We start from the raw sequence: 23,527 nt of genomic DNA, 5'->3' as shown, positions 1-23,527 counted from the left end.
TAGTTCGATATTTCGCCAGACCAGACGGCTCTGGTACCTGAAAAGCGAGGGAGCACAAGAGAGGCCCAATCATCCCCGTCCGAACCAGCAAACTGGCTGGGGAACCAGCGCAATTGCGGTTCCAACCAAAGACCCAAGACCCAAAGAAGCCTGAGTACATGCACCGGCCCGCTTTTTTTTTTTTCGTTTCGACTACTTAGGAGTATATTGGACTGTCCACTATTGCGCGACGGGCTGAGAATTCCATTTGCAGTTCTATATGCCTTCTATAACACATGCTGGAACGCACGAGAGAGGCCCTCGGTCAAAGCTATAGAAACCAGGCACCGGAAAATAGAAACCAGACTCTGTGCACCAAAATAGACGGCGCCACCCGGAGCATACGTATACATATGAATCAGGTGTCTGGTGGCAAGTGAGGCAAGCTTCATCACTGTCGCAGCAGGATATAAGGTTGGGTCTTATAGAGATCCTGAAGGGCTGCTAGAGATCCCACCATGTCTTCCCCGATAACGTCTATGAAAGGGCCCCGTTGGGCACCTCGTCCGCTCCGGCGGCAACGCAAGATCGGTACCTAACGAACTAACGAACCAGAGTCCCGGTTTCCCCCCTTTTCACTCTTTCCCCCCCCATTCCCTGTCCCTGGCCGTTGATAAAAAAAAATCCCCCAAGAATCCGGCACTCGTCACTGCCACCATGAGTTTCAGTCGAAGACCGTTGGAGACCCCTCCCGCTGTCGCCTAACAGAAAGACAGGTTGCGTCTGTTTCCACGTTTGGCTCCATGTGCCTTCTCCACTGCCCTCCACCCGTGGTGCGCCAACCGCAGCAACCGTGGATCCGCACGTTTCCACCTGAAAGCCACTGCGATCGGCACGTCTTGCTGGAAGCCCAATCTGGCCTGGTTCCGGGGAATGGAAGACGGAAGATCCTCCCAACTATTGCGAATAAAAAGAAATTTTAAAAAAATTTTTTAAAAAAATATATATATATATAGAGAGAGAGAGAGAGAGAGAGAGAGAGAGAGAAAGAAAGAGAAAGAGAACAAGCAATCAGATGTGACTGATCCGAAAGCGAGTTGGCGAGAGAAAGAGGATACATCAAAAAACGAGGCGTCCATGACGCCATGGGCCTCCCCCCAGAACGGGTCTAGACGCCTTCCTCGTGAGCCACTTTCGGCGGCGTTGGAACTTGTAAATTAAAGATAAATTAATTTCAGAGCGTTCAGCGCGTGGCTGCTGCAGATTGCGACCCAGCTGAATGGACTCCAGGCGGGAGGGACCGCGACAGGTCAGGTTGACCTGCCAGCCTGCTAGTGGGGGGGGAAGATGATTGATCTTTCGCAGTGCTTCTCACAGCCCCAAGGAAGGAGAGTAGAAGAAATGGTTCATAGGGGAGGACGGCGGATGTAGACTTCCTGCTCGGCTCATTGGCGCGCACAGATTCCATCTAGTACGCCCGTTTCGTTTCGCCCAGGGGCGGGACGGGACACTGTGCAGCTGAAGAAACGCTCAGCCACAGTTCGCAGCTGTTTGCAGGAGCGCCGATCGCTGCGATGATGTCAAGTTCAGCCTCAGCCCGAGAGTCCCTGAAACTGCGACAGGTAAAACCACAGATGTTGGTCCATGCCGGATGAGGGAATTTAGTGAGCCAACAATGCCAACAACCCCAAAAGCCCTGCACCTGCGATGGCGTGCAGAGGCGGGACATGGATTTTTTTTGAGATTATTGGTTATGGCCGATGCTTGACGGTTGTTTCAGTTGTTGGTGTTGGTAGTGTGACCACATATATCAAGTATCGAACCATACTCTTCCCATGGATATAGAACAGTCAAATATGTTGTTATAAAGTGGGCACCTCCATTAATGAGTACCTTTCTAGCCTCGTTTCAACCCTGGGTCTGGACTAGCATAGTTCCAGACGTTCAACGCACAGGGCAATTTTCTCGAAGGCCCGCCCCCCCCCCCCAAATGGCGTACGCCAGTCATCGTCCGGGCTGGTGGAACATCCATGGGTGACGAGACGGTGGGCCCCACGTGGCGGGGCGGTGGTTGGCTTCCATTGAAGTATCGTGGACACAAGCCCGACCAAGGGTGGCTTGTTTTTGGAGGAGGCGGCTTGAGATCTGCCGAATGGTCGGTACCAGCAGGCAGTTTAGATGGTGAACAAAGCGCATTTCATGGTTGATGAGGGGCACAATGAAATGATGATCAGTCGCGCTGTTGAGGAGGGAACTGAAGACAGCGGGGAAAAACTACTGGCCTGGTAATCCAGGCACTAAATTACGCTCATAAGCTGATCTGATCTCACGCAAGAAACCGACCTTTCTGCACCTCGGGAATAGGGAATAATATTACCATTTAGTGGGAAAGTCTAATCAAGGACCACATCGTCGGTAACTGGGCGGGGGATTTGTATAAGCATGCTCGTATTGATCGGAGAAAAATGTACTCTGTAAATGGAGGCAAAAGATGACTATCTACTCGGGCGGTGCGCCCGCGACGCCCTATGCAGCCCATTGCCTGATCTCGCGCCCTTTCCCCTCGCAAGAAACAAGAAACCAACGGGTATTAGTATAGTCATGGGCATTGCGTGAATACCCATGAATGAGACGGAAGACAGAACTCCAGGGACAACGCCAGGAATTGAAGGGGAAAAGATTTTAAAATAAAAACCAGGATGCGGAAGGACGGGCCAAAAGAGGAATGCAACAACTCCTGGGGATGGGATCCGGATGAGAAGATACGTATGTAGGTTCAGGTGGGCCAAAAGGAAACGCCTGTCGCTCGAAAGGGGGAAAGGGTGATGAGGGGAAACGGGCCGAACGTGTCAAAACCAGCGGCGAGGGGGGATCGATATCCAACGGTGGCCAGCCTAGGTGTGTCTGATTAATGTGGGGGGAAATAAGAAGAGGAAAGCCAGCTCCGGAAGAGGGTGGGCGAAGAGTAATCGTTGGCTCAGATCTGGCCCTTGATGTCGACAACGCGGTGGGCCTCGGCTTTGGCCACTTCAAACAGCTGGCCGACCTTGCCAGTCAACAGCCTCACAGACCCATTCTTCTCTTCCAGGAGTTGCTGCTCGGAAGAATGGTCTAGGATGAAACGAGCAGTCTGCTCATCGGACTCAAATCCAAGTTCTTCGGTGATGAATCTGATATTGACGTCGGGTTTATACCTGTGATGAGACGTTAGGAAAAAGGTCAAGAGCCAAACGAGGGATAGCAACTGATAAACCGAAATCAGGTTCCAAGGAAAAGAGAATCACTCACGCTCTACAAATGGCAGCAAGCGCACTTAACCGTTCTCGGTCAACAAACATATCCATCAGGTAGGCCCCCATATTGGGGGTATCCAGGTACAGCTGGAAGAAACGGTGGTAGTTGCCAAGCGCCAGCGCGGAGCGAACGTCCAGAGCATGCTTGACGGCGAGGTCTCGCTTGTCTTCTGCTGTCACGTCGGCTAGCGCATCGTTCATGGCCGTCCAATTGCGGGTATAAATGAAATAGAGAATACGATACGCCTTGAATTCTGTCGGATGCCCGCCCAGCTGCTGTGCATACAGAACTCGCAGCTGAGTCTGGCACTGATTATACTCACCAAGGTCCCCTTTCTCCAAGGCGATGCGCGCATGAATCTCGTAGACGATGACGGTGAAGTCATTCCGGATGTGCTGCACCGTCAAGTCCTGTCGGAGGGATTTAAACTGGTCACAGATGTAGGTATAGTTACCCTCCTGCTTCCATTTCTTCTTCAACAGATCCAAGGTCTTTTGGAGGACGGGTAATGGCCGTACGCTATCCGGGTTGGGGGCGGAGGTCAGGCGAAAGTAGTTCTTTTCCAGGTTCTGGCATCGTCCAACCACAGGTCCTTGGTCGGAATCGACACTTCGCGATGGAGAGTCGACTGGGGAAGAAGTGCCAGAATTCCTGTAGTTGACCCCGACGCCCTCAAAACGCTTCTTCCTCATCTCCAAATTAGCTTTGGACTTACTAGAGTCATCCAGGGCCATGCGCTGTCTTTTGTCTGTGGACGGGTAAGTGACTCGGTCCTCAAAACGATTGCGGTTATTGTTAGTTTTTCTCCACGGGGGTGAGTCTTTTCCAGACTGCTGGTTATGAATATCGGTTGACTTTCTTTTGCGGCTGGCATCACTGGGGGAAGATGGTTGACTGGAGGCCCCCCAGTTCGAGACAATCGGGTTTGCCAGGATCTTGTTGCGTTCATTCTGGATCATGACCTGTGGGAGTGGAAGTCTCTCCCAGTCGATCTTGTCCAGCCGGTGGTTCTCGGCGGCTTCGGTGATGACAGTTCTCAGCTTCTCTTGCATCTCTGTGGCGCTCACGCTGGCGACCTGATTGTCGGGGGCAAAACATCGCTGTACGTATTGACGTACGGCGGGTGGGAACTCCACGCGTGGCCGTGAGTCTGCATCCGCTGTGGACATGGTGGGTTGAGGGGCAATGGGTCCGATGGAGGGTGGAAAACTGGTCGTATTATGGGCAAGGCTACGTCGTGCTTGGACTGGAATATAGGCGGGGGTGGCTATGGCAGTTCCCGTCAGTAGCTGGTCGAAACATGGAGCAAGTAATCAAAACCTTACCGGTCGAAGAAAAAGCAACAGGTTGAGGGCCCGGGGCTGAGGCTGATACACGCCACGGCGGGATGCCGGTACTCATCCCGATGATAAGGAGAGAGAAAAAAAAAGAGAAGAGATAATAGAAGGGGTAGCAAGCAGATCGACGAGGCAAAAAGGACGAGAGCGGGATGAAAGAGTGGAAGGGAGGAAGCGGAAAAAGAAAGAAAAGGCTACGAAGGGTTGACCAAAGAGGCACGGGGGATCAACTGAAGAGTAAATGTATCGCTTACACCACAAATACAAGAAGTTGAGGATGGAGTCCCGTAGAGGTTGATATTTGACGTTTCTAGAGAGGAGGAATCCCACAAGGTCAACGGGGGGACTCGCAACTCGCTTACTTTGCTTCCGGAACTTCCTTTCTCCGACGGCCCTGCCCCGGTTTATCGTTATCGTGACAGCTCACATGCCCCTCGAAAGGACATGTCGCCTGCACCGAATCTAAATGTTTTTCAAGCCGTTGGATCTGACCACGGCATTGAGACCATTGCTCTTGCCAGACGAGACTCTCCTCTTTGTTCAAGATGCGGTTGGACTATATGAGGGGTAAGTGACTGTCCTGCATACGAGCGGCGCCATGTACTGATACGGGGTCCGAATCCAAGAAAGTACAAGATTTCCAATTTCCAAGACGGCCATGCCTATCTGACATCCCACCGAGTGTGCTATGTGGCTGCTGATGAGCCTCGGAAGTACTCTGTTGGTATTGATCTAAAAGATATCGATCGAGCCGAATACCAGGTGGGAGGTACCCAGCGCCAAGTGGATGCGTTGCGATAGACTTACTAACTCGCTGGCTTTGATCCAGGCCGGCTTTCTCAAATCCTCCCCAAAAATTAATATATATTCAAAGCTGCCCAAGGGAAAGACCGACAAGGCCCGAAGCGCAACTTCCAGTCCTGCTGTATCACAACAAGCCACTCTCCATCCAGCTCAACCGCTCTCTCCTCGCCCCCAAAGCGCCATACCGCAACAGTCCCAGTCACCAAAGCCAGTCAATGCAACATGGATCTGTCCCATATGCTCATTTTCCAACCCTGTTCCTTCAAATTTTGACCCTGCCACAGCCACCTCGGGGACTCATTTGCCACCTTGTCTGGCATGCGGTATCAAGCCGCCCTTCACGACCGTACTCAAAGCTGCAATCAGCGCGGTGACGAGCAAAGAATCACAGTCATCGGGTTCAAATACACTGCCCACAGAATATCGGATCCCACAAAATAATGGAAGTGGACAAGTTCCAGCGAAGGGACCCGGTGGAGCGGTGCCATGCCCTCGATGCACATTTGTGAACCACCCGTCCTTGATAGAGTGCGAGATGTGTGGTGCGCCATTGGCATCAATCAGTCTGTCAGTCCCTGGTGGTGACAGTAGCCGTGCTGATTCCCCCGCTCCATTCTTCAACCATGCTCATATCACCAACACAGAAGTGACGGATAATATCAAGCTTTCTTTCCGAGATGGCGGGGAGAAGACTTTCCTTGAGCGACTTAAAGGAGCTCTCATCCAAAGAAAATGGCTGTTACATAATGCCCCCCCAGTGCCTCCGCCATCACAGGGAACTGCGGCGTCGAGCACGCCCACCCTAACTGCCTTGGCGAGTCCCCAGCCAGCCGCCCCACGTGCTACGGCTGCGGGGATTGCGGGTCTGGAGCAACGAGGTCTTGAAACCCGTATGAACAATCAACTCATCATTGGCAATGCCTTTGAGGATCTTGAAGCCCTCATGGCCTCTGCTAAGCAGATTGTTGCTTTGGCTGAGACTCTGGCACGCGAGTCCGGTATGAGTGCCAATGAAGGAAGTACAGCTGAGACCAACGCGGTGCTTTCCGAGTCCGCTACGGCCCTGGGAATGGTAACGACCAAGGACATGCTCAGCTCGGGATCTGAGAATCTTTATCTATCAGAGCTGTCCCGTAACCTGGCCGAGTATTTAACAGACGATCGGAAGGGGATTCTACAACGCGAAGGGGGCATCATGAGTCTGATTGACCTGTGGGCTATGTTCAACCGGTCCCGAAATGGCGTAGAGCTGGTCAGCCCGGTGGATTTCCAACGCGCAGCCGAATTATGGGAGAAGCTAAAGTTACCCGTGCGTTTGCGCCGTTTCAAAAGTGGTCTGTTGGTGGTTCAGCGATATGACTGGAGCGACGAGAAGACCGTCCGACAACTTCAGGATTGGATGTCGGAGCTGCGTCAAGTCCCACCAGATGAGCCGGTTCCGTGGGATTGGATGATGTTCGGTCGGGCCGTAACAGCACAGGAAACGGCGCAGCGATTTAAATGGAGTGTCGGTGTGGCTGCCGAGGAGCTAGAGATGGCCGAAGATCGCGGGGTTCTGTGCCGGGAAGAGGGGATTGAGGGTTTACGGTTCTGGAGCAACCACATTGTTGTCTCATCACCCGTAGAGGTTTAGGAAGGGTATTATGGCAGGGGGACAGGCAGGAAGGGGGGGGAGGTCTCAGGGCGAGGCCGAGACCAATCATACAACGAATTGCCCCAAAGGGGATACGATCCGCCGGGTTCATTCGCGATGACGATAGAATGCGAGACTTGCTTATCAAATGATGGAGGAGGTCGTTGACTCAACTTGGCCTTCCTGTAAGAGGCAGTGCATGGATATGATTCGTTGGGACCCGGTCATCACTTGGGAAATCGCATCGAGACAGGGTTGTGGTTGGTTGCAAGTGGAGATGTCGGGTGCACAAGGAACCAGAGGAATCGCCGTGACGTCAAGCGTGGCTGACCTAAGCAGGGTTACTTGCGGGGGATGCGCGGGTGTGGCTTGTGATTGGCGCACCCCGCGGTGATCCCGCCTCTTGTCTCCGCTTCGGAGTGCTCTGGTCCTGCTGGCATTCATGGTGACATGTGTATTGCTCGTCCCCCCTGCTCCTACTCGACTCGTTCGTTAATCTCCTCATCAACTACCCCTGCTCTATTTCATACTTCTGCTCCTCCTCTTTCTTCTCAATTCTTTCAATCCCTCCTATTTGAACGGTTTCCAGTGCATCGGCTGGAGCTCAAATAACACAAGCCCCGCTACCCCGGTCCCCTACGGTTTCGGGTGGATATGATCGACAGCGTCCTGGAGCCATCGACCCCACGCGAATTATCCTCTGCCCGATCTCTATATTCCCGAGTGAATTGATTCCGGCATCGGAGTCCACAGACACACTCCCTATACAGCTTTTCGATAAGCAACTACCATGAGTTCTTCAGTCGCCCTCTCTGTCGCGATGGCTGCGCCAGGTGTTACACGCCCGGCCCTTTCTCAGTTAGTGGTTGCACACGCCTCCCAGAGCCGAAGTATATGGCGCTGTGCGAGAAACGGCCAAGCAAACCGTGACAAGATGGAACGAGTTGCACGACGCATTGATAAATACCAGCGACACCCAGAGGCCAACCTCCGTCGAAAAGGAGAGACCCGCCACGACTGGCCCTCGACTACTCACCGGGACCCCAGTTCTACATGGGGCTGGGGGCTTAGTCGATCTCGCTCCAGCTTCTCAGATCTCTCGGCTGGCCGAGAGCAGGGCTTCTGGGATGCCGAGCGGGCGCAGATGCACCACCGGATGGCACACCTGAAGAAGAATGTGACCAAGGATCCTTACAGTGCCGCTTTTAGCCGTAGACCGGATGATTTCCCAGACGTACACAACTCAGAGGGTGTCTGGCCCGGCTTTTTGCGGACCTTTATGGGTGCCGACAAACTCATGAGTGACCATCCCGCGAAGGCACATCTGCAAGATTTCAATTTCACTCGCTCACAGGCCAGTCAATCAGAGAACCGAGATGCTTTGCAATACGACCCAATCAGTGGCCGTATGGCACCGCTGCCACCAAGTCCTTCCTCTCAGGCCTTGAGCGGGCACGCTGGAGGCTATACGGACTGCCCTCCAGGAAGCGAAGTCGAGGCTCACCTCGCTTCGAATTCATCGACAGTCGAGGATGGACAATTTCAACCCGGGAGCGTCACCAACTCCGAACAGACCAAACTCAACTCACAGTCCATTGATTGCCCCCCTGGAAGTGAGCTCGAAGTTCTCTTTACGGCCAATCCCACGAGTTACAAGGATATTCGGACTGGAGCGGGGTTGCCAAAAGAGTCTGCCTACAAGCCCAACATCAATATCACCTGCCCTCCAGGTAGCGAACTAGAGGCTCTGTTCATTTCCGAGTCGGTACCGTCCCAGCAGCCTCAGGCTGAGATATTTCAAGTCACAGAGACGCTCAAGCGGCTTGATAAAGATGCTGGCCTGCGTGTTGGCAGAAATACAGATTGTGCTCCTGGAAGTGAACTTGATGCACTGTTCACCGCCAGCCCTGCTGCTCGCGTGGATCAGAGTCGCCCATCGAAGGGATTGAAGGGACAGCCAAGTGGCGTTTCCGTTGACTGCCCTCCTGGTAATGAACTGGAAGCCAAGTTCGCTTCCGAGTTCCCAAGCCTTGACACTCAGGCCCAGAATGAGATTGCCGCTGACAGCATCGACTGCTCCCCTGGTAGTGAGCTGGAGGCAAAAATCCTCTCTGAATCGGCAGCTGCCCCGCAACAGACATTGGGGTCTCCTGTGGACTGTCCTCCGGGCAGTGAGCTAGAGGCGATGTTTGCTGCTAACCCAGCAGCTGCTAAAAATGCAGAGTCCCAGCCGACCATAGCTGCAGAGGATGCTAACCTCAAGAAGGTCAATGTGACAATTGACTGCGCTCCTGGAAGTGAACTCGAGGCCAAATTTCTCTCTGATATGGTCAGTGCCGAGACACGTGGTGAGAGCGAAGATCTGAGTGCTTTGCAAGCTAGAGATATCCGCACCCGCTACGCTTCTCTTAAGAGCGATGTTGATGCAGATGCGCCCATCCGAGCAGCCAAAGATCTCGACTTTGAAGGCTCTGAAGATCGTGTCGGCGATTTTGTGTCTCAGCATCATCAGATCCTTTCTACAGGACAGCAGGAGTGGTCTTCAGCCGATTACCGTATTTTGGCGTTCGACTCTTCCACCTCCAAGGTAACAACCGCTGAGGCCGATGCATTCTTTGGCACCAGCGAGACTACCCAACCTCATGAAGTTCTCTCCCGTCTTCACAACCCAGCCAAATTTGTGCCCTATTTCTCTCAGATGCAACAAGATGGCTATGAGATTTCCACCGGCGGTGGTGACATCCTGGTGTTCAGAAAGGCCGCCAAAACTCCCAAAAACACCAGCACTGCCTCTGTTTCTACGCAGGACTCTGTTCCCTCTCACGTCCACGCGGATATTGCCAAGTATTTATGTCATGACTCTTACGACTCGGTCGACACCCACGCCCGTCCATACCACCCGTCCTCCCCCAAGGTGAGTAGGCAGTGAAGCTGTCTATTCAGACCGCCTCCCGTCCTAACTGGTCAACTTAGCCCCCCCTCAATCTCTGGGCCCATCAACACTCAGCCGATCGGCCCTTCAAATTCGTCAAGAATAACCGAATCTTCGACTCGCAGAGTCTTTCGTCGAATGGTTCTTACCGGCACTTCGGTTGCTGCATCATGCTATGCTATCGGCACCGTGACTGAGTATTTCCGGAACGGCGGAAAAGATGGGCAAGGAATCGACGGTTTCACGGCTTTTGAGATGGAGCGGAGGCATCGGGAGTGATCAACGCCCTACTTTTTTTTCTTCCACATTCGGAGGTTCTTTAAAGAATCATCCTGACGTCTTTTTTGGCTTGATATCTCTTCTTGGCGGTTTCGATTCGATCGCCCGCCTGTGTTGTTGAATTTTCTTTTCTGGGTTGGAATTGAGGCGGGTGCCACAATTCTTCTCCTCTACATTATACCCCACTATCCCCCATTGTTTTCTATTTGCGAAGGGCTACAGCCAAACTGATTCAATTGAGCTGTGCCAACATACAATTTGTCTAAAGGTTGGAGAAGTGCAATATAGGTGGTGACTAACGGCGAGTGAATATTCTGGAGGAACTGATAGATCATATCATACAGGCCAGGCCTAGGCATTAGATTGATAAATGACCCGTTACAATAATAATCTTCTCAAATTGATCCTGTAACCCACTATTCCGCGCCGTTGCCTTGGCGGGTAGCCACCTCATAGCGGAGATGCTTCTAAATCGTACCTTAAATCTGCAGTACCCATAATCTTCTAGACGTTAATCAACAGAGAAAGATCTAGGAACTTGCTGACAGAACTCAGATCCGCCCTACTTATCGCTCCTCCAATAGAACTGAAAGGCCCTTCATTTCTAGCGTTCGCGGTGGAAGTGTTGGATATAGTCACTAATTCCTGGTTGGGAATCGATCGCCTAAGAGCGTCATTAGAAATGCCAATTGGCCTCTCTAAATAATGGATTCCTGCATTGCAAAGTGGTTTATTGGCCTGTCCTTTGTTGACTGAGCGTTGAGGTGGTAGTTGTGCGGCCCAGGCCTGTCGAATTGTACTGTTTGCCATAGTAAGGTCTTATATTGCAACCTTATTATGATGAAATATTAAATCTAGACTTCGTTTCTGTTCTGGTGTAAGATCTTCCTTTAGATATCTAGCGATCTTCTGTTGGTTCTTCTGTAGATTATGGTTTGATTCCGGTGGTAATTGCTCAATACTAGTGAGTAGGAAATCAAAAAGTTGGATGTTGGAGTGAAATAGGAAGTTAGTGCGAGGCGCACCCACAACCCGGAAGAGTTGGGGGCGATGTAGACGTGGATGCTCAATATCCACCAAACCTGGCTGGTAGTAGGTAGATCCCGGCCCCCCAACTCGCCCTCGGGCCACTCTGACCCCTACTCACCTACGTCCTCAGTCGTCGTAATCTGCGGCCCCTCGAACGAATTTCTATCTGCGGGTTAGCGGTACAATAGTGATGGCACTATTGTGGGGCATCCCGGCAAGGCTGCGCTCTCTACTCCGTACTGAGGTAAATATTCATAATTTGAATTCCATGCCCTATCTTCTGTATGAGCACTTTTAAAACTAGAGTTCATCTTCCCTAAACCTATCGTATAAGTCATTTGTTCCGAAAATGTCTGCAGATCAGAGCTCTAAGGTCCCTGTTCATGGTAAATGTGATCCACAATTCGAGCCTCTTCGTCAAATCTTTGAAAAACATCTCTCAAGCGGGCACGAAAACGGTGGCTCTATTCACGTGAGCATTGCTGGAAAGTCCGTTGTCGACCTCTGGGGAGGCTATAAGGATGAAAAGAGAACCAAGCCGTGGACTGAGGACACCATCGGGCCCATCTGGTCAACAACCAAGACAGTGACTGCTTTAGCCGTATTATTGCTGGTTGATCGCGGTCTCTTAGATGTTGACGCACCTGTCACCAAGTATTGGCCCGAATTTGCCGGTGATGGCCGGAATGATGTTCTTGTTCGTCATCTGCTGAGCCATACATCCGGCTTTCCAGGGTGGCCTACGCATCTCGAGACTGAAGAGCTGTACGATATTCCCGCTGCAGCAGATAAACTCGTTAACCAATCTCCTTGGTGGAAACCAGGCTCACAATTTGGCTATGAGACTTTTACCTTCGGATATATTCTTGACGGACTTGTGCGCCGTGTATCAGGAAAACCCCTGATACAGCTTATACGGGAAGAGCTTGCTGTTCCTCGAGAGGCGGATTTTTACCTTGGGGTTCCAGAGTCCGAATGGGGGCGGATTGCGGAACTAACGCCACCCCCACCATTGAAAAAAGAACTCCTTAATCCAGAAGGCATGTTTATGCGCGTTATTATGAGTGGCTCTCCCGATGTTCAGGAGCCAGCCACGCCAGGCTTTCGTCTAGCTGGGATGGGTGCCGCGGGTGGATTCAGCAATGCCCGTGCTCTCAATCGAATTTTGTCAATTGTGTCTTTAAATGGGACAGTTGATGGTCAACAATTTCTATCGCCATCTACAATTGATCAAATTTTCCGGGTACAAGCAAATGGTCTGGATGTGGTCACCAATCGGCCAGTTCGGTTCGGTATCGGGTTTGGATTGCCCATGCCGGAGGCTGAGGGAACTGAAATTGAATGGATGCTAGATGGGCGGGTTTGCTACTGGACTGGCTGGGGTGGTTCTATCGGAATGATGGATCTTGATAACCAAATGACCATCACATACACTATGAATCGCATGGGCGCGGGTTTTGGAGCTACGGACCGTACGGCGGATTATGTTACGACGATCTATGAATGCTTGAAAATATCAAGAGCATCCCGAATATGAGTATTCATTTATCTCTACAGGTGGAATCCAGCTGTTGGTACTAGCTGGGTATACTTGGATGTTGGAGATTATGTTTGTGTCAATATTGATATGGAAATCCGACCTTCCACTGTCACTGCGATTACAGCAACTCCCATAGATAGTGTCTTTTACCTTCATTTTATCTTTATTTTATCTTCATTTTATCTTCATTTTATCTTCATTTTATCTTCATTTTATCTTCATTTTATCTTCATTTTATCTTCATTTTATCTTTATTTTACCTTTATTTTACCTTCATTTTACCTTCATTTTACCTTCATTTTACCTTCATTTTACCTTCATTTTACCTTCATTTTACCTTCATTTTACCTTCATTTTACCTTCATTTTACCTTCATTTTACCTTCATTTTACCTTCATTTTACTTTCATTTTACCTTCATTTTACCTTCATTTTACTTTCATTTTACTTTCATTTTACCTTCATTTTACTAGAACTATTATAATATCTAAAGCCTAAGAGCTGGATCAAAAGCTGCGAAGTTACACTCTACTTGCACCTACAGATAAAACCAAGGAGTTCCTCTATAACTTCTTCAAGGCCCTTCCTTTTGAAGGAAAAGGAAATCTGGTAGAGGACGTTACAGAGTGTGCAGATAATGAGAAGCTTCGGTAACTAGTCCGAAGTATCAGAACCGGGCTGTTGATTCCTCTAAAAGCACAGGGTGGAAAGACACCTACTGAAATCAGTCCTTCCCCGCGTTCTGGTGTTGAAGATTCAATTGAGGATCTTAAGAGCCAAGGAATCGATTCTATCAGCAGAAGCGTTCAGTCGCAACTCCGATCCCACTGCTTAGAAAGAGATAGCAACAAATGTGTTGCATCAGGGTATTATAGTCTAAATCACCCCTATCCACAAAACGCGAAAACAGCTCGTCTTAATGCAGCACATATTATTCCATTTGCTCTTGGGTCCTTCGACACTAATTGCAGCGAGGCTGTCAATAGACATGCAAAGATTTGGGTCAACCTTAGGCGCTATTTTCCAGCTCTTCGCCAAATATCCTTTACCTCAGAACAGATTAATTCAGAAAGGAATATTATGATGCTAGACGTCTTAATTCACGAGGAATTTGGGCAGTTCAACCTTATTTTTGAGGCAACCGGAATTGCTCACCAATATCGAATCAAGACCTTCCCAAGATGTGCAACAAGGTCGATAGAGAGTTTACCCAGGAACCGGCTCGTCAAGTTTCGAGCTCACAAAGGAAGTTGGGAACTTCCGCATCCCAAACTTCTCGAACTCCACGCTTCCATTGGAAATTTCCTACACATGAGTGGTCAGGGGGAGATAATTGACAAGGTCTTGAGGGATTTTGAAGATTGTGGTGGGCTTGCCCCGAGTGGAAGCACCAACATCGAAGACCTTCTTGCAGCGAGCAAGCTCTCGTTACTAGTCTCAAATGTCGACGAAACGTCCGATCCCCGACAGCCTACAGAGGAGCAACGCATTGTGGGGAAGGGCCTCTTACCAGTACCTTCGAATGTCGACCAAAGGTCACAGAATTCCACAGATAAGCCACGTCCGAATGAGGAGCAAGAACGCCTACAAGCGAAGCTTTCTGACACTGAGAATAAGCCATGGGAATACTAAGTCTTAGGGATAGATAGTTGTGAGCGTAGGAAACAATTTTGAGTAGGGAGGCCACGGGGTTAGTTTTCTCTAGTAATTTTTAATGCACTATAGCTATTGATAGTTTTTTATACATATACTCTTAGGGCTTTTAGAATCACATAGCGATAAGAACCTCACAGTGTTGATGTGCTACTTGCAGGGCAGCGGCCTGTTGGTCAGGTAAGGAAAAAAATTATATCAATATTGAATCATTATGGAATCGGGGGAAATCATAAGGGTGAAATATTCAAATAACCGAATCTTCAAAGATTCTGTTCAAAGACTGAGTTCGAAAATTCAAAGACTCATTTCGAAGAAAGCGGTATTCTCCTTTTTCATTAATCTTGATGTGGTCATTGCACTGTTCGCCAAACGTATGACGATAAATGGGGTCTGACTTCGTCATATTTCAATGAGTGTGTGCGTCATGCATACGATTCGTATCCGAGGTTGACCCGAATAACATCAAGTATTATACATTTGGTTGTTCCATAACAGTTATTGAGAGGTTGTAGAAGATATGATGAGTGAGATAGTATATAGATTGGGACGATATTGTTTGATAAGTTGTGGTATTTGAGGAGAAAAGGGAAAGAATCGCAGTATTGCAATCAATCTGGTCCCGAAGTTTTCATATCTGTTCTTTATATTATGAATTTGGTGAAGTCTGACCCTGACTGCTTTGTCCCTTTTTCAGTGTCTTTCCAACTAATATCTTTCGAAGGTCGAAAGGATTAAGCTCTATTGATTGTTCAGAGGTTTCCTCGCCTATGCAACAGCTGACACACTATCTACAGCTCTATATGTATCTAGCCCGGGTCCGGTCATCAGCCCAGGTCCCTCCAGTATTCCTCTCTCCGCTTCAGAACCGCAATCACACACCATCGCTGACGATTCTCCGGACCTTCGCCCTCCCGTTGGGGAACCCATTCCCGCCGGATCTCCCTGCCCTGTTCATCCCTATCGACTAAATCCCTCTCGAAAATTTGCTCCATCTCAAAGCCATTTTCGAGTGCGGTTTCAAAGAAGCCTGCCACGATGGCCCGACCCGTGTGGAAACTGCCAACACACCAGACTCTGCCTCCCGGTGCAAGGAACCACTGCATCGTTCGCGCGAGGTTCTCATGCTGCGAGCGCATCCAGAAGCAGTCGGCGGCGATGACGCGAGTAAAAGCCCCCCTGTGGGATTGTGAAAAGGAGTCTGTGAGAGTCCCCCATTCATGGGGCTGGATAGAGGTAGTGGTCTGATGTGAGGTTTGATGTCGGAGGACGTTCTGCCTTACGTTAAAATCAATTGCACCGCTAAGAGCTGACGAACTAGGGTGGTCCGTTGCGACGACCAGCGAGGCATTGGCGAGTGCGCAAATAAGAGAGGGGAGAGCAGCGCCTAGGTGGATATGCATGAGTTGAATCGACCATTTCGTATCACAGCGAAAACTCACCGGCGCCGAGTTCCAAGACCGTTTCTCCCTGCACAGACCAAACCTCACAAGCCTCTTTTTGCGCAGCAGACACGTTCTCCATCGCCTTACAATCCGCATTCTCTACACCTTCTGCTACCACCATTCCCGCACTCCACAGAATATGCGCAAACAGCTTCCTTCCCTCCTCGGCCTGATTACCCTCATCCTTCTTTTCCGGTCCATTTGTCCCTTTTTCAGAATTATCTCTCGTTTGGCCTGGATAGGATGGAACCATGATTTCTAGCTCGCCATAGCGCGGGGACGTATAGATCAGGCGCTGCCCGGGATCACCGTGGAACGAGGGTGCATCATCGGGAAAGAGATGAGGCAGAAACGCACTGAAGAGGTCTTCTTGGGACTCTTCAGGATCTGAACTCTCATTTGCATCGTCGAATTCTGGCGCTAGGGCCGTAGGCCTCGTGTGACTGGCTGCAGTGGGGTTGCCACGGGCAGCTGGCCGAAGACGAGAATGCAGCATGGTATACCCCGCTTCGCTGAAGAAAGGCTATTCCTTGCCGACGTCTCTTGGACTGTTTCGTTGGAAGGAAAGCCGCAGAAGATGCTAATGGCAGGTTTCAGCACTATCAAATAGTGTTTTCCGGTTATTAGGCGGCGAAGACAGCCGGAGAGAAGAAGAGAGTCGAATATATTTGAATCTATTTCAGGGTGTGGTGAAGTGGCACATTGCCAGAAGGACAGTGTGTAATTTCTGACTGCAGTGGGGCACTCAAATTTATTCACGGCTCCACTGACCGTACTCTACTCGTGGTTCGGGATCTTCTTCCTGTAAATATAAGCCTGTAAAGATAAGCGCCTAAGGGCGACCCTGATAGTGTATATGACTGCTGTATGGCCCCCAATTTAGACACCGATGTAATTTCCTACCTACGTTCAAAGTCCATGAATTGAATGTCACGCACTGCTAACTAGCTGACGTGCTAAGTACGTCCGCACGTGCCTCTCAATGGTCTGTATCTCGCAACCGTGATATCACCGCTTGGTTAGGTCTTACACAGGCTAGGGTCACCAGAGAGAACCAATGAACGTTGCCGGGTTGAGACTGCCTTGTCAGAAAGTGAGTGATCACGGGGTAATCACTAATAGTCCTTTTAGTTGGTGGTCTATCCTCATCATAAAGTAAGTATATGAAACACTGAAGGTAGCCCCAAGGTGTTAGCTCCAAGGTGACTATGTATGAATTGAACGGGAAGACCTAAGTACAGTATCGCTAGACGGACTGTTCTTACATACATAGTCCATATTATCATGGGACGGGATCGGTGTAATCCTATGATGGGATGAGTCCTGTTGCTGGATAGTCCATTGAGCGATCTGAACATTTTATCGTTGTGGTGTGTTTTGCCCGATATAGCCATATCCTTGCAGAATTCCTCTCCGCCTTACGGCCCCGGTTGATAGACAAACAATGCCCTTGTCTCGACACCCAATTGGGGATGCATCCCTGTCGGTCACGTGATCGGTCCGACAAGAAATGGCATAGACGAAAAACTGGACATTCCGTTCTCCAGGCGTAGTTGGACAAGTAAGGGCTATGAATTGTTCTAGGATGTTTCTCTGGTTTTCCATCCAGTTCTCGGGCGCTGAGACCTTGAGCAAGGTGGCAAGATCAAAGATAATGTGTACAGACAAAAGATCAGGACAAGTGTGACAGTGTCAGGAGATGTAAAGGTGATCTTATTGGTTCTGTCTAAGCCTAGCTAGGAAGGTGCTGAGGGTCATCTAACCCAGCTTAAAGGGTAACAACAAGAGTAACGAAAACATATGACAACAGGAATTCGCTTGCAATCGTCTGTCCAATTAGTAAACTGCCAGTCAGTGGCATAACTAATGCTCAAAGTTCGAAATAGGCGGGAGGAATGTATTATCCTCCACGCGCCGTGTATCGCCACAAATTTTAGAAAAAAATAATTGCACGACAATGGCAGGATTCGAACCTACGCCCCCGAAGGGAGTTGATATCGGAAAGATTCGAGTCAACCGCAGTAACCACTTTGCTACATTGCCAGCTAATGGTCATCGGGCCATTTTTTTAATTTATAACCCCATCACAATTTGACGTCGTTCGGAAGCTGTAGTTGCCACAAAAATCGTGAAAATATTCGTCGATGAGATTTTTTTGGTGTGATAATCACCACAAAAATCCAGTCAAATATGAGAGAGTGGTCGAAACGCAATACTCTTCGCACCTTGTGCGCGCGACAAAAATTCATTAAAAAAAATCAAGCGACAATGGCAGGATTCGAACCTACGCCCCCGAAGGGAGTTGATATCGGATTAGTTCGAGTCAACCGCAGTAACCACTTTGCTACATTGCCTGACAATGGTGAATCGGACAATTTTTTGTTTTATGACCCCGAAGAATTTGGACCGACTCCAGTACGGCTCAATGGGATTAGAAGCCCTATTCTCCACAATTGGTGGTCACATAAATTATTTACATTAAAGAGAACTTTACTTATCCATGGACCGGGCTAGATTGGCTTCATGGGACTGTTTGAGAGCACTTTAAGCCATCATCATAATAGTGGGCAATCTCCCACATTAACTTACTACCATCCCAGAGTGGCTGAGGGGGCCCTCACTTTTACCAACTAGATTTTGCCAGGGGGAAAAGTGTGCTTGGATTCATCGGGGAGAGTTGGGAAAGTCAAAAAATATATATAAAGTCACGAATCGGGGCAGTAATAATAGAAATAGGCAAATAATTCATCTCAACCTGGCAACACATACTATATATAATCTATATGATATGCATATGCCTGCCAGCATAAAATTGTCACTCTAGGCAAACCCAATCAAAGAGTCCCATAGCCGCCATTGGAGACACCTGTATCATCCTGGCTCTTATACAACGCCCCCTTGGTTCCATATGACTCAACTAGACCAACAACATAGGTATCTAGTTCGTCTCGAGGAGTCGCGCCCGCATTACTCAGGACATACGCGACCGCCTCCTCCGCCGAGAGAGTAGCCAGGCTAGACGAGTCCGATGCCCAGGGCTCCGACAGCACCGTTGCAGAGCCCACAGAGTTGTAGGAACTACCATTCAGCTCGCCGTCCTCATTGTCATCTAGATAGTTCCCTGACGCATAGACGCTCTGCTTGGCGTTCATCTGATAGAACGCGTTTTTCGCCGTCGTCGTACTCGGACCCGTAATGAAATAATTGCCGATGATGTCATGCGAGAAGTACCCGCCCGTGTTCGCAGATGTATACGCCGCCTGATAATTGTAAACGACGTTGTTAATATACTGCGTGTCATCCTTGGACAAGGGCTGCCGGTTATGCGCGCTGACCCAAAGGTTGCGGTAGAACGTCGACGGGCCCGTCTCGACATGCGCGCCGAACTGTTGTCCAATTGGCACAGCGATGATCGAGTTGGAAACGGTGATGTTGACGGCGCCAACGGCATCAATCGAGTCCCATTGGCCGTACTCGATGGAGCAATGGTCCAGGATGACGTTCGAGGCATCGCCCATGTTGAACGCGCTGTGGCCCGTGTCGGAATCGAGGGTGCCCTGTCGCATCCGCAGGTTTCGAATGATAATGTTGCTCTTGTCGCTTGCGGACACTTCGGCGCCCATGATCCCGATTCCATTGCCCGGCGCTGTTTGTCCGTTGATGGTCAGGTCGCTGGACAAGGAGATGGCCGACTCGAGCTCGATGTAGCCACTGACGCTGAACTCGATGATTCGGTTCGATTTGCTCACGGCCTCCCGGAAGGAGCCTGTTCCTGAATCCGCCAGGGTCGTCACTGTGACGGTGGTTCCTCCACTGCCGCCGGTGGCTATAGAGCCGAACCCAACGGCGCCATCAAATGCAAGTGCGGCGACTGCAGGTGACAGCGCAGCCACAATAAGAGTCGCTTTAAGAAAAGACATTGCAGCATCAACGAGAGAAGTCACTGCCTCGTTCGAGCAGCTCCCAAACAAGGAGCCAGGAGCCAAGATAGGCATATATACATTATGAAAGACAAGCTTTGCTCGGCGCCGCCATGACCGCGCCGGAATATTGAAGAAAGTATGGTGTGACGCTTGGGCGGGGAGATTGATGTTTCGTCAAACATGGCAGCGTTTGTCCACCAATATTCGCCAATTTAGACATGGAGCACACCTAAAAGAGGCGAGAACCCCGCTCATTCGATGAAACAAGCATAAAATCGATGCATTGGATTGGTGGTACTTTTCGCCCGGACCCCCAGGGCGATTTGTTTTCTGCAAGGACCTCGTTCCGTCCCCGGAATATTCAATGGCTGCAGATCAAGCATTGGACTGACGGGCCAGAGGAGTGGATTTGATATTTCCATATCTACGAGGACCCCATCAAGTCGATTAGATACTTCGATATGAATTCGTGAGCTCGTCAGATTTAATGATACATGTATTCGACCCTTGTTCGGGTAGATCGGTCATATATCCGAGTCGCCCTGATGCAACCTCTCCCGCGTCTCCTTCCCATCTCCATCATGTCCGGCCTTGTTCGCGTCCGGGTCCCTGTGTCCTCCCTCCTGTTGATTCCCAGTCTGCTGCCAAACATCCCACCTCGAATGTTTCGGGCCCCTCAATCCTGAGTTCTCGCCAGGTTCCGCCGTCTGCATCCCCTCTTCGCAGTTCCCCCCACCCCCCTCCTCTCCGGCATCATCTCCCACCCCAGACTCCCCCTGCAAAAATTCATCCTGACTGTGCTTACGGCCTTCCTCCCCAACCTCACGATTAGCGCCCTTAGCTTCTCCACCCTCCGCGGGCGCCGGATGCTGTGCAAACAGCTCCTGTAGAATCCCGCACTGCGCCTCGCCGCTGAGTAGATACATCTGCAATGCGACGAGCATATGGACCGCATGGGCAAAGTCGCCGCGCCGCCACAGATCATACTCGCGTGTGCCTAGCACCCGAAATGTATGCAGATCTGGCTCGTGGTCCAGCATCGACAACCGAGTAGCTTCGAAGTGGCGGCGCAGACGCTCAATGTTCTCGGCCGTGTAGAAGCGATCACTGCCGCGGCGGCTTCGAGTCCGCCCCCAGCACGGGGCACCGTCGTTGTCGGGGCTGCTGCTGCTTTCTCTGAAGTGCTCAATGTGCGCTGTGGTTGGGACCGTCGGGGATTGGGACGGGGATGACGGAGACAGGTGCTGCTCTGCGGAGAGGGTGGGGATGGGCATGGTGATTTCACGTTGGCACCACAGACTAGACAGCTTTTGGCCGGGGAAGAAACCGCGCAGGAGGTGCATGCGCGAGCCATGTAGACCGATGAGGAAAATCTCCTGGTCGGGGATTTTGTCTCCCGGGTGTGAGAGGGAGAGGGATTTCACATGGCGGAGTAGCTGGCCGAGCATGAGCTTGAACTTGCCGGAGAGCGAGGATTGGAGGGACTCTTCGATGGTTGTCTAGGGAGATGTTAGATTCTGATTGAGATGTTCTTTTCTAATTGTTATTCAAAGATTGTAACGGGGTATCTTACTGTGGACACGGGGACAATGGGAATAGACGGTAATGGGTCCGGGTCGCATGCGAGAGAGAGAAATCCGGAGGACATTGGTCCATCATTGTATCTTTTTCGATACCCCGTCCAGTACTCCATCTGAACACAAACAAGGCGGGCGCTAGGAGAAAGAAGGTCAACAAATGAGCCACCTCATCCACAATCCACCATTGCTTATCACAAAACGCTGTCGACGATGGTGGACATGATCAATGTCACTCACCCAAGAGAGAACACTCTATCTTTGGCCGCAGTATCCCTTTTCAGATTCATCATCTCACCGAGCTCATTTAGTAGCGCGTAGATCACCTGGTCCTGAGTATGGTCTTTAGCTTCATCCAGCTTGTCCTGGCAGTCCTCACTGCCGTCCTCCCACAGTCCTCTTTGGAACCGCGGGACTTTTGCCAGTGTCTTGAACACGCCTCGGTATCGAATGTCGACCTTGGACCAGCGGCCCATATTAACTTTGCGGGCATCTTCAGCGCCGCCTCGGAAAATCCAAGGCTTTCTCTGGACCGTTGCTGTAACAGTTGGATTTGATGTCAGCGTATGATCGGGCCTGGAGATGAGGCTAGCAGTTTCGAGAAGGCGAACCACGAAGGAAATTCATGGATTTGATAGAGAAAAATATCTAGTTCAGAAGAAACTGACTTGTATGATGGGCCATATGGAGGAACCGCGGCGGGACGAGATTGTCTACCGGACGGTTCAGAAAGACCTTGCCAGTTATGTTCTGTGCATTGCACTCGATGGGCCGCATCTCAATCGCCAAGTCATCGGTAAACACTGGGTTGCCCAGATGCGGGTCTGCTGAGACTTCCGAGGCAGATTCTCGCGCGAACTCAAAGAGGCTCGCCATGTTCAGCTTTGTCTGGTTAGTCTATCAGAGGAACATCGGCTGGGACGAAATTTGCAAGATACCATGAGGGAGATATCCGATGTCCTTTAAGGGACGGCAATGGCATTTGGAGGTTGAAGATGAGAATGTGTGGCGGGACCAGAAGTAAAATGAGGTGGAAGGGGGATGGATGCTTTGTTGATGTTGTCGAGCGGATGGTGGAAGTGAGAGCTGCGGCTCCGGCACCGTTGTCTCTCCAGCCTCGAGGGTCAGCTTAGTCGGGAGAACCACAAAGAACATCACAGCCTATGTTCTTCTAGATCCAAGCAAGAAGATATCTAGTATGTCTCTCAATATCCAGACTGGAGGTTTTCTCGTCCCAAAAACTGGGATTCCCAATTGATTCGGTGCATGTAGGTTCTCCTTCTTTTTCATCCGGAGTCCGCCTCCCTATACACCTCGCCGATTGGAAAGCTCTCGTTCAACATGCATTGTCTTCCTCATTCTTCAATCAAATTACTCAGAGGTCTATTAAATAAGAGAGGAACTAGAAGAAGAGTATCATGACTGCCGTTGAAGGACTTCCTGAAAAGAAAAGCAGGGCTACCGTGCAGTTCAGAAAAGAAAACGGCATGGTTTGGATGATAAAGACGATATATCATGACTAAAATTCCGATTCCAACGAATGAATATTATGGATACTGGGGTTTCAGCCGTAATAAAGCTCTTTTTGGACCACTTGGGGTTCAGTCTATCAGTCTGGTGTCAGCAATTATCAGCTCGACTGCTCGCAGAGTCAACCTGGCCGAGATGATCAGATGATCATGATATATTACTATGATCCATTCATATTGCTCCCCAAGTAATCTAGCCCGGGTTCTTTCAAAGCAAGCCGATCAAGATTGGAAATAAAGATTCCGCACAGTACACTGTTGAACACTGCGCTGTTAAAGAGAAAGGAATGGCTAGCAAGCCCCAATATCGGATGCATAATGTATACTTCGAAGTCAAGAGAGAGGATCGCTGAACACGTCGACGGTGGCTTCTCCCCTACCTCCAACTCAGAAACAGGAACAGGTATGGGATATACATGCCTGGGCAGAGTAGGTTCTCATACCCAATCTCATGGACGTACAGGTGTTTTGGTTTGGAGCAGTCACAATTCTCAGAAAGAGTTTCCTTGACACACGCCTGGGCGTTGAGGCTGACGCCCCCGGAAATTCAGATGAGCTGATACTTTATTGGCTT

General features: G+C 50.2%; 8 protein-coding genes across 8 annotated transcripts; 4 read left to right on the top strand and 4 right to left on the bottom strand.

Annotated features, from left to right (window-relative positions):
* Window positions 1–2,956: 2,956 nt before the first annotated feature.
* On the bottom strand, window positions 2,957–4,674 carry N7462_008617 (uncharacterized protein; the record flags this gene model as incomplete). Its single annotated transcript, XM_057080332.1, has 3 exons — window positions 2,957–3,173; window positions 3,268–4,540; window positions 4,599–4,674. The coding sequence occupies 3 exons, from the start codon at window positions 4,672–4,674 to the stop codon at window positions 2,957–2,959; spliced, it is 1,566 nt and encodes a 521-aa protein (XP_056930660.1).
* A 402-nt stretch (window positions 4,675–5,076) lies between these two features.
* On the top strand, window positions 5,077–7,047 carry N7462_008616 (ESCRT-II subunit protein VPS36; the record flags this gene model as incomplete). The annotated part of the gene is made up of 3 exons (XM_057080331.1): window positions 5,077–5,177; window positions 5,237–5,372; window positions 5,440–7,047. The coding sequence occupies 3 exons, from the start codon at window positions 5,077–5,079 to the stop codon at window positions 7,045–7,047; spliced, it is 1,845 nt and encodes a 614-aa protein (XP_056930659.1).
* An 820-nt stretch (window positions 7,048–7,867) lies between these two features.
* Window positions 7,868–10,258, top strand: N7462_008615 (uncharacterized protein; the record flags this gene model as incomplete). Its single annotated transcript, XM_057080330.1, has 2 exons — window positions 7,868–9,961; window positions 10,055–10,258. 2 exons carry the CDS (start codon window positions 7,868–7,870, stop codon window positions 10,256–10,258), a joined length of 2,298 nt encoding a protein of 765 aa, XP_056930658.1.
* Window positions 10,259–11,636: 1,378 nt separating this feature from the next.
* N7462_008614 (serine hydrolase domain-containing protein) lies at window positions 11,637–12,824 on the top strand (the record flags this gene model as incomplete). The annotated part of the gene is made up of 1 exon (XM_057080329.1): window positions 11,637–12,824. One exon carries the CDS (start codon window positions 11,637–11,639, stop codon window positions 12,822–12,824), a length of 1,188 nt encoding a protein of 395 aa, XP_056930657.1.
* A 1,313-nt stretch (window positions 12,825–14,137) lies between these two features.
* On the top strand, window positions 14,138–14,458 carry N7462_008613 (uncharacterized protein; the record flags this gene model as incomplete). Its single annotated transcript, XM_057080328.1, has 1 exon — window positions 14,138–14,458. One exon carries the CDS (start codon window positions 14,138–14,140, stop codon window positions 14,456–14,458), a length of 321 nt encoding a protein of 106 aa, XP_056930656.1.
* An 848-nt stretch (window positions 14,459–15,306) lies between these two features.
* On the bottom strand, window positions 15,307–16,420 carry N7462_008612 (putative nicotinamide N-methyltransferase; the record flags this gene model as incomplete). The annotated part of the gene is made up of 2 exons (XM_057080327.1): window positions 15,307–15,866; window positions 15,922–16,420. The coding sequence occupies 2 exons, from the start codon at window positions 16,418–16,420 to the stop codon at window positions 15,307–15,309; spliced, it is 1,059 nt and encodes a 352-aa protein (XP_056930655.1).
* A 2,338-nt stretch (window positions 16,421–18,758) lies between these two features.
* On the bottom strand, window positions 18,759–19,844 carry plyC (polysaccharide lyase family 1 protein; the record flags this gene model as incomplete). Its single annotated transcript, XM_057080326.1, has 1 exon — window positions 18,759–19,844. One exon carries the CDS (start codon window positions 19,842–19,844, stop codon window positions 18,759–18,761), a length of 1,086 nt encoding a protein of 361 aa, XP_056930654.1.
* Window positions 19,845–20,371: 527 nt separating this feature from the next.
* On the bottom strand, window positions 20,372–22,300 carry N7462_008610 (uncharacterized protein; the record flags this gene model as incomplete). Its single annotated transcript, XM_057080325.1, has 4 exons — window positions 20,372–21,346; window positions 21,409–21,562; window positions 21,665–21,962; window positions 22,093–22,300. 4 exons carry the CDS (start codon window positions 22,298–22,300, stop codon window positions 20,372–20,374), a joined length of 1,635 nt encoding a protein of 544 aa, XP_056930653.1.
* Between the last annotated feature and the right edge of the window lie 1,227 nt (window positions 22,301–23,527).

The sequence above is a fragment of the Penicillium macrosclerotiorum genome, assembly GCF_028827735.1.
Source record: "Penicillium macrosclerotiorum strain IBT 26536 chromosome Unknown utg000008l_segment0_segment0, whole genome shotgun sequence".
NCBI classification, from domain to species: domain Eukaryota; kingdom Fungi; phylum Ascomycota; class Eurotiomycetes; order Eurotiales; family Aspergillaceae; genus Penicillium; species Penicillium macrosclerotiorum.
This window is presented reverse-complemented; position numbering and strand designations above follow the sequence as displayed.